General features: G+C 41.6%; 1 protein-coding gene across 2 annotated transcripts in view; it reads right to left on the minus strand.

The window, feature by feature from the left end:
• MAPK9 (mitogen-activated protein kinase 9) overlaps positions 1-16,658 on the minus strand; it is a 67,233-nt gene that overhangs the window by 14,284 nt on the left and 36,291 nt on the right. For both annotated transcript variants that reach the window (XM_082837157.1, XM_082837158.1), the window contains exons 3-5: positions 13,718-13,847; positions 11,178-11,236; positions 8,629-8,767 (exon numbers count right to left, since the gene is read on the minus strand). In XM_082837157.1, the coding sequence (XP_082693283.1) occupies positions 8,629-8,767; positions 11,178-11,236; positions 13,718-13,847 (328 nt within the window). The remainder of the gene's footprint in view (positions 1-8,628; positions 8,768-11,177; positions 11,237-13,717; positions 13,848-16,658) is intronic.

Consider the following 16,658-nt stretch of genomic DNA (forward strand, 5'->3'; position numbering starts at 1 on the left):
CCCACCACACATACTACCCTCAAAGTCCCTCCTCTGCCCCTCCCAGCATGGGCTCTGTAAGAGGAGGCCTCAAGGGTCTCTCTGTGCTTTCAGCTCTTAGCCCGGAGTTTGGCACAGCAAACTCTCAGAAAATGTTTGCTGAGTGAATGTACACATCATACTCCACCACACTCTCAACACAACCTATCACTTCTGCGGTTTTTTCCGTCATAACTCTAGGGACTTTCTCCACGGTCATCCCCCACATCCCAGACCCTTCCTCAGGCCACAGGAATTTGACTCTTGCCTTGGACTCCAGCCTGCAAACTCACCCTAGAAACTATGACTTCTAAACAATCCACATCTATTCTTTTCACAAGTGCTTTCCAATGTGTAGCTACAACGTCAAACTGCCAAGTCACACCACACAGTAAGACCGTCACTTTTAGTGACGTTTCAGGCCCAGCACCTGGCTGAAACTTTCCAATCGATGTGTCACCAACGGGCATAGGTGTGTCTTGAGTGATGGCTGCCAGGTGTTATTGGGATAAGCAGAAAAACACTTAAAAATTACATCAGCTAAAATTATGTTTCATTACTGCTAAGCACTCTCTTTCTAAACATCCGGAATTCAGTAAAATATAACATAAATATATATCGCTTAAAAACATAATTAAAATTCCCACCAAGCCCATGCAGATGCACTGGTCCCTGGCTGGCCCCAGAGCACTTCTGCTGTGCATGTCCCGATGTGGAGATGTGCTGTGGGGAGCACTGCCAACTCACCCACAGCTGCTATTCTGCACAAAGGAAAGCAAGCGAAGAATCAGCCCCACGCTCAAACCAGTGACCCCTTCCTGTGAGAAAGCAGTAATACAGCTAAGGTAAAACAAACCAATCTGTTTCTAGATTCCTTTTTTAAAACCAAAGAGTATGGCAAGAACAGGCATTTCATAATACAAATTACTAACACATAAAATAATGCTCAACTTCATGAAAATTAAAAACCCAAATGACAAGGAACAATTTTTAGTCTCTCTTCTGGCAATGAGGAAAAGAATGGCAATATCCAGTGCTGGAGGAAGAAGCAGAAACAGACCCTTCCTTACACTGTTGGTGGGGACGTCAATAGGTGCTTTCTTTTTAGGAGACTGATGTTTTTAAAAATTTGAGACGTCTATACTTTACCACCAGCAGCCCCTGAAATCCAACCTGGCCCTGAACTAACACAGCGCCACATGAACAAGGATGATTAGAGTAGTGCCACCGGCCAGTCTGATGAACTGCTGTGTGATTAGTAGACATGCCCATTCCAGCCACCTCCACCTGTCAGAAAATTGTCCTCTTGCACTGATTTTGTTGGAACAATGCACTTTACTGCCATCTGCTGGAAAACTGTGATAATAAAATGCAAACCAAGCTGTCAAATGTGTGGCTTGTTGTCCTGGCAGGACTGGGAGAGGCAGCCCCGCCTCCCAACGCTTGCGGATGGGAAGGTGCTTAAAGAGGTCTCAGGGCGCCTGAGGGCTCCCCACATGCACAGCCGCTCTCCCACCAGTCTCCACACACAACCAGAAGAAGCTTTCCACAAACGAACTGGACTTGTAGTTTGAAGATGGCAGAGTAAAGACAGTTCTGCCCCTTCAAATCTTGAAAACCACTCCAAACAAGAAACACACATTAAAATAAAAATGACACCTAAATTTGGGGGCTTGACCCAGAGTGCGGGGATGGCATCACTGGGGCAGCCAATAAGGGTGCACAAAATATCTGCAACCAAAAAAGGGCAAGAGCAGAGGAGTGGAAGGTTGAGGCCGTTGCTATTCCTGGTCAGTTCTCGGTATAGAACCCACTGACTGAAGAGGTGTCCCTGCACATTGTAACAAGCGTCCACTGCCTTGATTTCCCCACAGGTACCTATGACCCCTTACTCAGGTGACTGTACCTGGGAACAGCAGTCATTTGGAGAAGTGTTAGACACAAGTTCTAAGTGGATACTGAAAGTCAAAGACCCAAAGCAACATCATGCCTCCTCTAGCTGGTGGTGGGGGGTGAGTTGTGGAGGCCAGGTAATAAATGGAGACTGGTCCAGATCTCTTCCAGCTATATTATGACACAGGCCTAGGGCAAAACTGTGAAAGAATATTGCTGTTCACCTCACATGAGTGTGAATGGTTTCTGATCGTCTTTTCTAATCAGTATGGAAGAATGCATCTGCCCAGTCAAAGGCTACATGCCACACCTGAGGCCTTATTAATCTGCTCTAGCAACGACACCGTGTCCAGCACAAGCAGCTGCAATCAGGACTACTGATCAGCTAAGGCTCGATGGTCTACATTCTCTAGCATCCATCTAGTTTCTTCAAGGGCTGGACTAGTGAATTAAACTGAGCTATGAGGGACCACCATCCTCGCATTCTTTGGGTTTTAATGGCAGCATTAATCTCCTCCATTCTCCCCCACCTCCCAGAGTTCAATAATGTTTTTGATGTACTATCTTGAGGGGGGCAGTTTCAGGTTTCCACTTGGCCTTCCCCATCATAACTCTTACCTCACAGACCAGAGAACCAATGTAGGGGTCACTCTGCTAAGAGTACCAACTGCCAACTGTATCAGTTCCAATCACACACTTGAGGACTGGGGAGATGACTGTTGGGTGGGTCCATGGACCCTGTGGCCCATTGTGAGCCACCAGACTTAGACCCCTCAGGAATGAAGGTCTGGGTCACACTCAGGTAAGGCACAGAGACCTGCCAAGGTGATGGCTGAGGGTATGAATAATGGAGAATGGAGAGAATGAGTACCTGTTGTGGCTCCAAGGTCAACTGTAGTGAAAGGGGCTATAGTTGGTCCCTTCCCCTCAGGAAGGGAGGCCCACAGGGAGCCTGAGGGGGCTGGTCCTGACCTGTGTGGAGAAGCAGAGCTGAGGGGGGCAAGGGTGGATGGTGGTAGCCATGAAAATGCGTACCTGGCTCTCTGCTGTGGGACTGCAACTGACAGACACCCCACTGAGGTACCCTGACCCTCCCCTTTGCTTATGACAAGGCCACACACCCCACAGTGGCTCTTGGCTAATGACTGCATGGGGAAGGAGGTCCATTCTTATGAGACACCAGATTCCTCGGACGGGCAGCTCCCAACCCTCCTTCGTGCCCTCTCTACTCCAAGGGGTCAGACTGGGCTGACCCCTGTCAGCTTCCCCACCTCCACTGACTCACTCCCTCTGTTCTTCCTCACAGGCCTTCTCCCCATGCATCTCTTGCATGTCTAATGCCATCGTGCTACACTAATGCCTTCAATGAAAAACCCCACATGCTCTATGGGGAGGGAAGGCAGCAGAAAGGAATAAATGACTTGGCTGAGTAGAGTAAATTCCAACCTCAGTGAGTGGCCCACAGTGAAATAATGTGGACCACAACACCTGGGAAGGGCTTAGGAATTGAACGACAAGTACTGTGGAAGGCAGGATGGGGCAGGGAGCAGGACACTGAGGGATCTGGGGTGGGGGAAGGTTCACAGAAAGGTAAAGGTAGACCTCCCAGATCCACACAGAGGTGTTGGTTCCTCCTTTACTCCTACTGGCCTATTATCTAGAAAAACTGAAACCAAGTTTCCAGACTCAGGCCTCAAGCACAATACCAACAGATCTGCTGGTATGAGGCACAGGAAGGGCATGGGTGAGGGGCCCAGCCTGAAGACAGGGTGCTGTAGCGAAGGTCTGCATTTTGCCACATGAGAACTTCAGCCCCACCCCACACAGCCTTTCATACCAGCAGCCAGACTGCTCTCCCTCAGTCAAGAGACCGGAGCCTTTTCTAGAGAAACTAAATGATGTCCAGAGAAAAGACCTGCAAACAGAGACACCTGTGGCTATGTGTTGCTCTAGAGAAAAACCCCTCATTCAACAATCCCAACCCATGCACTTCCACTTGGCCTTCTAATCCTTCAGTCTTAAATAGGACCAGTGACAAAAGGTCACCAGACGTTTGAGGAAAACCTCACACGTGACAGCGAGAGACCAAATGCACTAAAACAAACAAACAAAACAAAACAAAATAAAACCTCAGGGGAAAGGAAAACACTGCAGGCAGCAATAAGAAAACTTCAAAGGGACTTCCCTGGCAGACCAGTGGTTAAGACTCCCAATGCAGGGTGCATGGGTTCGATCCCTGGTCGGGGAACTAAGATTCCGCATGCCACACAGTGTGCCTAAAAACAAACAAGAAAAACCCAGAAAACAAACTTCAAAGAAATTCTAGCCTTGTAGAGATGATAGTGTCTCCATGCAAGAAGAATAAAATGCTATTTACCACAGCCAAGACATGGAAGCAACTTAAGCGCTTATCAACAGACGACTGAATAAGATGTGGTATGTGTGTGTGTATATGGAATTACTCAGCCATAAAAAAAGGAATGAAATACTGCCATTTGCAGCAACATAAATGGACCTAGAGAATATTATACTTAGTGAAATAAGTCAGAGAAAGACAAATACTATATGATATCACTTGGAAGCTAAAAACTGATACAAATTAATATATATACAAAACAGAAACAGACTCACAGATATAGAAAACAAATTTGTGGTTAACAAAAGGGAGAGGGGGGGCTTCCCTGGTGGCGCAATGGTTGAGAATCCGCCGGCCGATGCAGGGGACACGGGTTCGTGCCCCGGTCCAGGAAGATCCCACATGCCGCGGACCGGCTAGGCCCGTGAGCCATGGCCGCTGAGCCTGCGCGTCCGGAGCCTGTGCTCCGCAATGGGAGAGGCCACAACAGTGAGAGGCCTGCGTACCGCAAAAAAAAAAACAAAAACAAAAACAAAAGGGAGAGGGGAGAGGGGTATGGGATTAACAGATACAAATTAACAGATACAAATTAGGGGTATGGGATTAATAGATACAAACTACCATATATAAAGTAGGTAAGCAACAGGGAAATACTGTATAGCACAGGGAATTACACCCATTATCTGGTAATATGGAATGTAATCTGAAAAAATACTGAATCACTATGCTGTACACCTGAAACTAACACAATATTGTAAATTAGCCATACTCCAATAAAAAAAAGAACAAAATGCTATAAAAAGGAACTTTTAAAAATAAAAAAGAGCTCCAACTAACTCGTACTTCAGAGAAAGACAGAATAAAGAACACAGTAAAGAAGGTATTCTGAAAGAAATAATAAAAAATTTTCCAGAACTCTATGGCATGTTCTTCCAGACTGAAGTGCCCACCACAATTAATGAAAAAAATTTCCATATCAAGGCATATCATCCTAACATTTCAGAATACAAGAAATAAAGAAACTTTAAAAAATGTTTCCAGAGATAAAACAAAACCCAAAACAGGGCACTTGCAAAGGATCAGTAATAAGAATGGCATTAGAAAGTTCAAAAGCCATACAACACTACACAACAGGGTACTGTATTTACACCTTAGAGGGGAACTGATTTGTAACTAAGAATTTTCTATCCAACTGAATTATTAATCATGTGAGAGGGCAGAATAAAGAGTTTCAGCTATCTGAGGCCTCAAAAATTTTACTTCCCATGCATCACTTCTGGGGAAGCTATTGGAGGATGTGTCCCACCAAAACAAAGGAGAGATAGGGATCAGGAAGTGGGCTCCAACTCCAGAGAGAGGTGAAGGAAATCCCCAGGAAAACGCTGGAGCGAGGTCCAGGATAAGGTCTCTGCATCAGGTATGGGGGCAGCCAGTCCAGATGTGAGCAGGGCTGAGGCGCCAGGAGACAATCAAGGTGATGGAACAGCTAAGACATTTGGATACAGTGAGAGAAGACTTAGATACCTGGCAGAAACCTTAGGGTTTAATTAGCAATAAGGATGTGGAAAACTGCTCCCTCCTTAAAACAAACAACAAAGACCAAAACTCTAACAAATAAAAGACAAGTGTTGTTAACTCTAGGGACAAAAAGTTGAAAGGAAAAGAAATATAATCATGGTGTAAATATAGGCTTAGCTGTGAAAAGCGTTTATAGGGTCATGATGACGTAAAACACACTATGGACATTGATCCAAACCAATTACATTGTAACTATACTGGGAGGACAGGGGGACAGGAAAGGTGGCAGGTGAGGGGCACGATTGGTGAAAAAGAGCTAAGTCAGTACCTTATGTCCCAAACTGAAGAAAGATCAACAAATAGAGATCTCATCATATTATTTCAAGATATGGAGATAAACACCAAAATAACAGCTAAAAGAACTGAAAGAATTTGTTCTGGGGAGAGAGATATAAGAGGGAGGAGGTGGGGGCTCTTTTTTAGTAAGTATTTGTAAAACTATTTGATCCTTGATAAAAATACAAAATTCAGCAAGTTGTAGAACAATATATGTACAAGATGATCCTGTTTTTGAAAAATATAAGTTAAAAAGGACGTTAGTATAGACAGATATGTTGGTATTAGCATCAGTAAGAAAATGTGTCAGTGTAAAGTTAGGAAGGAAACACACCCAACTGCCATCACTGGCCTCCTCCAGGTGACAGTTGTGGGCTGGGGACTTCCATTCAATTTTTTGAATTATACAAGGTAAAAATTGGTGGGATTACAGGTGTTTTATTTTTCAAGTAATTAAATTTTATGTTTAGAACAAAACCATCTTAGTAAGCAAAACCGAATGTGTGTATTTATGCCTATCGTATAGTATACAGAAAAAAGGACAGGAAAAGTTCACAGAAAACCGTTAACAGGCTTAAAGGGATAACTGCGGTTCATCACCTCTTGGGACCTGGAGGGGTGGTGGGTGTGCAAACAGGTGCCTTATCTACCTTTCCCACAATGACCACGTGGTACTTTCACAGCAGACACAAAGTCTGGCAGACCCACAAATGTGTGAACAGGAGGGCATAAGACAAGGGGAGGGAGACCCAGTGGGGAGGTAAATGGGATGGAGAGGTGGTTGGCAGAATCATGCTGGGCAAACCAAAACTTTCTTGGACCTTCTGGTCCACAGGTATGGGCCTAAACCGCAGGGATGGAACATCACCTAACACAGGCACGTGCATGCTGCAGCTCTTACAAGACCCCCTAAAATGGGAGGATATTGCTGCCCCATGTATATCTGGGCCCAAGAGGGGAGATACAAGCAAGACAAACTGTTTCCTTTTACAAAATTAATAAGGCCTAACATAATGAAGCCTAATAATCTGGGAACTTATTCTCAGTTAAGACTTTAATACAAAATGTATTTAAGAGAAATTAGGAGTGCCTTAATTTATATAAAGGTTTGTAAATATTTTTGAAGAGAAAGAGAATGTTATGCTGGGAAATCTTTATTTTTAATTAAAAAGACCAATGTTACTATTTTTAAAGCAAGTTTGTCAACAGTATTTATATAATTTAAACTGAACACTTGGCGGCAGCAAAGGCTGTATTTTAAATGACTGAAGACTGGTCAGGACTCTTTGTGCCAGGCGCCCAACAGGCACTGGGAGGGCCAGGACTGGCCTCAGGCTACAGACCTCACTCAGGCCTCAGGCCTCATGCTCACAAGGGGCAAGAGTTTGGCCCTCTCTGGATTGGTGGGCTCTGCTACTGTGTTAGGTCTCTGATCAGTGGCTGTGATGGAAACAGTCTTTCCTGGCACCCAACAGATCCAAAAGAATTACTACTACTACACCATCAAAAATCTCTCTATTCTTTTTTGTATGAAAAGGCTTCATTGTTTTTGTCTCACTATCTTCTTCCCCCCCACAGATTTCAGTTCAGAGAAAATACAACTTCTTGCTGTTGAAACATAATATTGAAAGACAGTCTGTCAACAAAATTAGTATAGTAATAATTTAAGGAATGCTAAGAATGTTTTCAATAAAACTATCTCTGCCTCTAGTCTCACTCAACATTATAGTTGCTAAAAAAACAAACAAACAAAAAACCAAACAAAAAAACACAACTCTATCATAATCTGCCCACACAGCAGTACAAGTGAAGAAAATAACAAAAACTCATAAAACCAGCTTAGAGAATATCTCTCTGGTTTTTAAATATGTACCCCCTGACAGGCAACACCATCATTCAAATTCCAGCCTTGGCCTATTCAAAAGATCTGCCTGGAACCTTTCCGAAAGCTCCCACCAGTATGGCTGGGATGCTGGAGTGGTAGAATTTTACGATGTAAGCAATGAACACTTGGGCCATAATTCACATAAGACTTCTCAAGCAACTGTATCATATACTACTTGGCCTCTAACTTTCCCCCACCCCAAATCCAAATTCCTTGCTCACTAAAAATGGGATTTCAAATATGGAAAAACTATTAACACCAGGTAAATCTGGGTAAAGAGTAAAGTTCTTTGTCCTATTCTTGCAATTTTTCTCTAAGTTTTAAGTTACTTTCAAATAAAAACTTAAAAAAAAAAAGAAGTATTTTTCTGCAGTACTAGTCTGAACAGCTGGCTCATGCCTGCATCCAGGGTGGCTCACATGGGCCCAGGCAAACCAGGCATTCCACAAATGTCTTCTAATCTCAACTATATTTGGAAGAGTAACATGATCCCATAGTTTATTTGGATTTTCGACATTGACAAATTTTTAAAAAATATTATGTTCTTTTGTAACTGGAGATTATGACAACGAAATGATTGTGATTAAAAAACAAAACTAAACAATATGGTATCACTACTTACTCTATGAATTATACCAGCTGAATGTAGATGTTTAATACCACAGAGCATCTGGTAAAGAAGGTAGGACATTCTTTCATGGTCCAACTCCATATGAATAACCTGACATAAGTTAGCATCCATTAATTCCATAACCAAATACCTGGGGAAATAAATGATCAGCCATGTACACATGAAAATTATCCAAAATTCCTTTATGGTTATTAAACTAGAATTTTTATGAAATAGTAATAACTTACCACCTAGTCACTGCACTGGCTAAAGTAAAAAGATAACTTGTTTTCCCTAAACATTTATAAGGTATCTTGAAAAGAAGCAAATGTATAATGAAAGTTTGTAAAAGTTTTCAAAAAATGAAAACAACTAACAACAAAATGCCTTTCAAGTTAAATACAAAACAATTTTTATATCATAGTAAATAGAATCTCAAACATTCAAATTCTCCTATATTTAAACATTTTTGCTAGTGGATCATTCTTACCAATATAGAAACCATGCTGTTATTGCTCTCATCTTAAGAAAACTTTGACCTTACTTCCCCCACCAGCTACCATCCTATATTTTTGCTCCCTATGCAAGCAAAACTCCCCAAAGAGGTGTCTATACTTATCATCTCCAATTTTTTCTCCCATTTTTCCTTAATCCCACTTTAATCAGGCTTTTGCCCCCACCACTTTGCTGAAACTGTCCTCAAGGCTCCATGTCGGCCTTCCGTGTTGCTAAATCCAGTGGCCAGTCCTACAATCCTGGCTGACTGTGCCCTTTTCCTATCCCCAGCTTCTTACTGTTGAAGTGCCAGCACTCGGTCCTTGGTCTTCTTTTCTCTAACTGTACTTACAATCTTGGTGATCTCTGGTCTCTGGTCTCAAGACTTTAAATACCATCTATAGACTGACAACTACCAAATTAATACCTTCAACCCAGACCCCCTTGCTGAACTCCAGGCTCATTTATCTAACTGCCTATTTCACAGTTCCACTTGGGTGTCCAACAGACATCTTGAACTAAAACTGAGTTCCTTCTACCCTGCCTCGCAATCTGTTCTGACTGTAGCCTTCCACATCTCAGTTGAGAGCACTTTTATCCTTCTGGTGCTCAGGCCAAAACTCCAAGTGTTGCTCTCAGCTCCTCTTTCTCTCATACCACACATCCTCTCTAGGAGCAAACACTGGGGTTCTACCTTCAAAACAGTGTCAGCATCCTATCTCTTGCCTTTACCATCACTATCACCCCTCTGGTCTAAATGCAGCCATCATAATCTCACCTGAATTGCTGCAATAGCCTCCTGACTGGTCTTCTGTGTCCTACTTCTAACAGTGGGTTCTCGACCCAGAAACCAAGGTTATTCTTTTAAAACATAAGTCAGATAAGCTTACTCTTCCTGCTGAAAGTCTTACTGACTTGTAAAGGAAAATCCTTACAGTGGCCTAGAGGCCCAGCAGTGTCTGGCCCTGTCACTTCTTTGAACCCACCTCTTCAACTTTCCTCTGCTTCTTCTGATCCAGCCACACTGGCTCTTGCTGTTCTTATAACACACCAGGCACACTCCCTCTTCTGCTCCTTTACACTGCCTGTTCCTTCTATCTTGATACTACCTTCCCCCAAATATCTGTAGGACTAACCTCCTCACTTCCTTGAAGGCTTTCTTCACATGTCACCAATCCAGTGAGGTCCTTCCCTAACTACTCTACTTAAAGTTGCAACCTGACTCCTAACGCCCAGCACTTCTGAACCCCCTTACCCAGCTCCATTTCTTCTACAACATTTGCCACACATCCTAATGAATGACATCATTTCCTTATTTGTTATGTTGACTGTCTATCTTCCCTGGCTTTCCTGCAAGCTCTAGGAAGAAATATGACCACCTGCGATTCTTAAAAAATGAAAGGGATTTTTGCTGTTTTGGTCACTAAAGTATGCCAAGTTCAAGAGACTGTCTAGCACACAGTTGGCAATCAAATATTTGTTTGGTTTTTTTTTTGGCCTCACCGTGTGGCTTGCAGGCTGAAAGCATGGCGTCCCAACCACCACACTGCCAGGGAATTCCTGGCAATCAAATATTTGTTGAATGAATGAATGAATACATGAATAAATTTAGGATAAAGTTGTGTATTATATCTCAATAATAAATTAATATCTCATTTCATCATTACTAAGATAATTCTATTTCACATTTTGGAAGTTTAATGACTTACCCATTTCAAATAATAATTATAAACACCTAAACCCTACAATCTTGGGGACTAGAGAAAAACATGTTATATTTTATATTTCAGTAAAGGAAATCAGCAGCATTAATGGCACTGTCTGCTCTGAAGAATTATTTTCAGTCATCCTTTATCTGTTGTAGAAATGATAACCATCTAGGCACAAATAGTTGAATACTATTATTCATTTTCCTTAATATTTCTCTTCCACAGAGAAAAGTGGCTAGGATATCATTTAAAAATGTGTTCTCACCTATATTTCCTAAGTAAAAAAAGGAGTTACTTTCTTTTCTAAATTTTCACTCTTTGATGAGCAGTGTATTACTGAATAAAAATTATACTTACACATCTTGAAATTCTTCTAGAGTTTTCTGTGGTGTAAACACATTTAACAAACTAATTATCTGAAAAGAGAAAATTATATCTCAGCATGTCAAATGACTCTACTTGATTATAAAAATTAAGTTTAACATTAAAGTGTGTTAAAACTAGAAAAAAAATCACAGCAGAGCTTTGTATTTATTATTATTGTTATTGCTTTTACCAAAACATTCTATTACACAGCATTTGAAAAAAGCTAAATGATTAGGATTCTCAACTTGGAAATAATATGCACTTTTAATCAAATCACTTTTATGTGTCCCCAGTAACTTATTACTATAGAATTTTAACACATAATGTCTTTCTAGCTCTGAACATAAAAAAGTAGCAATTACAAGTAGAAAAACACTAAATAAAGCAATATGTTAACTCTGAAAACTTAAATACAATATCCAAATTTCTAAAAAGTTTTGAAATGTAAAGGCTAAGCTTATATTTTTGGTATGATAAAGATGAAATGCCTCATAGCATTACCTATTAACATTACCTTTATGTAAGGAGGATTCAAGAACGGACCCCACCACAGGCCTTGGTCCTGGCACCCCAATGGTTAAACAATGAATTCTGCTGCTTGAGCATCAAACACATGTCCTCAATCATTTCAAATGACTGAGGGAAAGATGAATTATTCAGTATATAGGATTGGAGTGGCTGGCTAGCCAAGGGGGAAAAAACTAGATTCATACTTCAATCTTTACACCAAGATAAACTCAAAATGGAACAAAAATTTAAATCTAAAACATGAAACCATGAAACATTAAAATATGAATAAACATTTATACAATTCTGGTGTAGAAAAGCCTTTTCTAAGCATGACAGGAAACCTAGGAGATTTGATTATGTTAAACACAACAACAAAAATCAGTATGACAAAAACAACCTAAATTAGGTCAGATGGAAAAGTGAGGGTTGACAGCTTTAATATACAAAGATCTTCTATAAATGCATAAGAAAGAAACCAACAGTCCTAGAGAAAAATGGACAAAGGCCATGAAAAACAAACTCTCAAGAAATAAAAATAAATGGCTAATAGAGATATGGAAAGAAAATCAACCTCACAAATAAAAATAAGGTATCATTTGTCATCTATCAGTTTGGTAAGGTAAAACAAATCAACAGTATGTAGCTCTGGGGTATTTTGAAATAAAAGACATACTCAGATACTCAATAAAAGTGTAAAATTGACAGTCTTCCTTGAGGTTAATTTGTCAGTATATATTATTAAAACCAAAAGTGTGCATAGTCTTTGACCCAGCTATCTTGGCCAAGGAATTCACCTGGACAAGTGTGCAAAGATGCAATGTATAAGGATGTTCACTGCAGCACTGCTTATAATAGCAAAAAACTGGAAACAATCTAAATATCTGATAATAGGTGATTGGTTAAATGAATAACTGTGCATCTGTACTATGTAGCCATTTAAAAAATGGTTTATATCTATGTTCATTAATGTATATGAGATCTAGCAACATTCCACTAGGGAAAAAGCAGGATGTGTAATAACATAACTGAGCTTATTTATGTATGTGTGTATATATATGCATAAGAATGCTCACCAAAATGTTAATGATAGTGGGTGGTGGGATTCAAAGATTTTTCTTTCTTGTTTATACTGTTTGAATTAAAAATAATAATAAACATATTTTTTTGTAACCTGAAAAAAAAACTTTTTTACTTTTTGTTTTAAACCTGTAAAATAAAGCATGCATTGGAGAATTTAAAAACAAACTCAAACCACAGACTCAAAAGATTGAACCTATCTTAGTTTTGTGTTTAATGTCCCTACACCAGAAAAATCCAGCATAAATGTTACAACAAAAGGAGCCATACAGAGTTGAGTGTACTTTTAAATACTTATCCCCCCCACCCCGTAACAAAAAGAGGTCACATGGGAGGGGATCTCCAAAGCCCCTGCCAGACTTAACATTTTATAATTTTATAACATAGCAAGGTTATCAAAATCATGTTCAAAATAATGCTCAGGCATCAGTAGTAGAACATAAAATGGGCCTGAGTACCTCATTTTCTAGAGATATACTGTTTTTCCTTAAAATTTACAATGCTTTGATTTCTGTAGAGATGCCAAGTACAACTATCTTGAATATAACATCATCTAATAACATTTATTTAAATAAATGTGAATATGTAAAAGCTACTTATAGAACAACGTTTTTCTAAAAAGTATTTGGATATTTCTCAATTTGCCAGGTCAATACTGTTGCCATTTTATACACAGGGAAACAGTGAAAACCAAATGGTTACAAGGTTAATTGACATTCCCATCTGTGTTGAGTGACCTAAATTCCTATGGACAATGATGCCTCTTGCTGACTTCAATATCTCCAATGTTGATTGAAAATTCTGTCAATAAAATATAACCATTTAAATAGTATTTTTATCACTAGTTTACCCTAGGTCTAAACTCATTGTATCTCCAAAGACCCAGATGATTATGGCAGCATTGACAACATTAAAGTATTAGAGGAAATATAGACATAACTTACATTTTTATGATTGACACATTTTAAGAGGACAAGTTCACGATAAGCTCTCTTTGCATGAGTCTGATTCTGAAAAGGACGGCTTAGTTTCTTGACTGCAACATTTATCCCAAGAACTGTATCAAAAGCAGCACTATAATTAAGAAATATAATAGGCAACCCATTAGGATGATTTTGGAATATACAGCAATGCAGAATGTACATTCAATGTATTATCTTTTTAAATGAATAACAAATAAGGAAAAATCTGCTTGCTTCCACTCTGGTACTTCTGCACATTAAGAGCAAGGTGAGTTGGCTAAGCGTGCAGGACGAACGGACTCCTCTGCAGAGGCGCCACCATGGCAGCTGAAGCTAGGATGGGATTCAGCAATCTTTGCACATGGACGTCTCATTATATTAGTTGAGATTATTATGTTCAGAACCAAGTAATTTAATACAGAGCATGTAAGACTGCCCAGAAAACAAAATCTTCAGTTTAAATATGCCAATAAGTTGAAAAAAAGTCACTGGTATCACAGAATGAAATATAAGTATATTTTGGAGTATCACAGTGGAGAAAATGGTTTGAACTCATGAGACGGATATAATAAATCTAGATTTTGATTGATTGTGTTTTTCCCAGATGTAAGAATCTAAAAGGAAAACAGAAGCCAAAATCTCAGTTCATGGTAAATCCCCAAGATACAAAATCCCTAACATAAGCAATTGCTATACATAAAATTCTGCTAGAAATACCTCCTCATACTACTATGGTTAAGAAATAAAATCTTCTAGGATCTTTGTTTCCAGAATCTCAAGTTCCCAGCTGAAATTTATGATTAATTTTCCTCCAAAAAATAGACAGGAAAAATTGAGTACCTTCTGTACTAGTTTCAAGCTAGCACTAACAGTATGATTGCTGTCACTGTTACCTTTTGGCTCCTCATCAGGGGTTAAAAGCTGCTAAAGACCATCTGAGAACCTAAGCACCATTTAAAATACTGTTTCTATTTATTTATTCTATTCAGTTTATAACACTGTTTACACTTATTCACTTCTATAAATTTTTTTTGCCAAAAAACCCAAACTTAATTCAATTTTAACTTTTTAAAATTAAAGGCTGTCTGCTGTAGCATTTGGTTAAGAATTATTAGAAGCTTCCTGTTACTTTGGAATTACTTTTTCTTTAATTCACATTATGTGTTCATGTATACACAGATGTAAAATCACATGCCCAGGGACTTCCCTGGTGGTCCAGTGGTAAAGAATCCGCCTTCCAATTCAGGGGACTTGGGTTCAATCCCTGGTTGGGGAACTAAGATCCCACATGCTGTGGGGCAACTAAGCCCGTGTGCCACAACTACTGAGCTCACATGCCGCAAACTGCAGAGTCCACGTGCTCTGGAGCCTATGGGCCACAAGTAGAGAGAAGCCCGCATGCCACAAGGAAAGATCCCACACGCCTCAATGAAGACCCTGCGTGCCACAACTAGGGCCTGACGCAGCCAAAAAAATAATAAAGAAAATTAATTAATTAATTAAAATCACATGCCCATATGCAAATGTAATATTCATATGGATTATAAAATGTCAAAAATAAATCTATTTGTGAAACAAATCATTAATTAATACATGCACATGTGATCTGTACATATATATATATCTATCTATCTATCTCAGTCTTGAGAATTTAAAAACAGACACACCTTTTTTGGTCTCAAAAGTTTTTGTCCAGGAGAAGGCGGAAGATGGCGGAAGAGTAAGACGCGGAGATCACCTTCCTCCCCACAGATACACCAGAAATACATATACACGTGGAACAACTCCTACAGAACACCTACTGAAGGCTGGCAGAAGACCTCAGACCTCCCAAAAGGCAAGAAACTCCCCACGTACATGGGTAGGGCAAAAGAAAAAACAGAGACAAAAGAATAGGGATGGCACCTGCACCAGTGGGAGGGAGCTGTGAAGGAGGAAAAGTTTCCACACACTAGGAAGCCCCTTCGCGGGCGGAGACTGCGGGAGGCGGAGGGGGGAGCTTCGAAGCTGCGGAGGACTGCACAGCAACGGGTGCGGAGGGCAAAGCGGGGAGATTCCCGCACAGAGGATCGGTGCCGACCGGCACTTACCAGCCCGAGAGGCTTGTCTGCTCACCCGCCGGGGCGGGCGGGGCTGCGAGCTGAGGCCGAGCGCAGGGAGAGGACTGGGGTTGGCGGCTTGAACATAGCCTGAAGGGGTTAGTGCACCACAGCTAGCCGGGAGGGAGTCCGGGGAAAAAGCCTGCACCTGCCGAAGAGGCAGGAGACTTTTCCTTCCCTCTTTGTTTCCTGGGGCGTGAGGAGAGGGGTTTAAGAACGCTGCTTAAAGGAACTCCAGAGACGGGCGCGAGCCGCGGCTAAAAGCGCGAACCCCAGAGACGGGCGCGAGCCGCAGCTGAAAGCGCGGACCCCAGAGACGGGCGCGAGCCGCGGCTGAAAGCGCGGAATCCAGAGACGGGCGCGAGCCGCGGCTGAAAGCGCGGAATCCAGAGACGGGCGCAAGCCGTGGCTAAAAGCGCGGACCCCAGAGGCGGGCGGGAGACGTTAAGGCTGCTGCTGCCGCCACCGAGGGGCCTGTGTGCGAGCACAGGTCACTCTCCACACCCCTCTTCCACGGAGCCTGTGCAGCCCGCCACTGCCAGGTTCCCGGGATCCAGGGACAACTTCCCCGGGACAGCGCACAGCGCGCCTCAGGCTGGTGCAAAGTCACGCCGGCCTTTGCCACCGCAGGCCCGCCCCGCACTCTGTGCCCCTCCGTCCCCGCCGGCCTGAGTGCGCCAGAGCCCCCAATCAGCGGCTCTTTTAACCCCATCCTGTCTGAGCAAAAAACAGACGCCCTCCAGCGATCTACACGCAGTGGCAGGGCCAAATCCAAAGCTTAGCCCTGGGAGCTGTGAGAACAAAGAAGAGAAAGGGAAATCTCT

Source organism: Leucopleurus acutus, assembly GCF_964270905.1.
Source record: "Leucopleurus acutus genome assembly, chromosome: 3".
Classification (NCBI taxonomy): domain Eukaryota; kingdom Metazoa; phylum Chordata; class Mammalia; order Artiodactyla; family Delphinidae; genus Leucopleurus; species Leucopleurus acutus.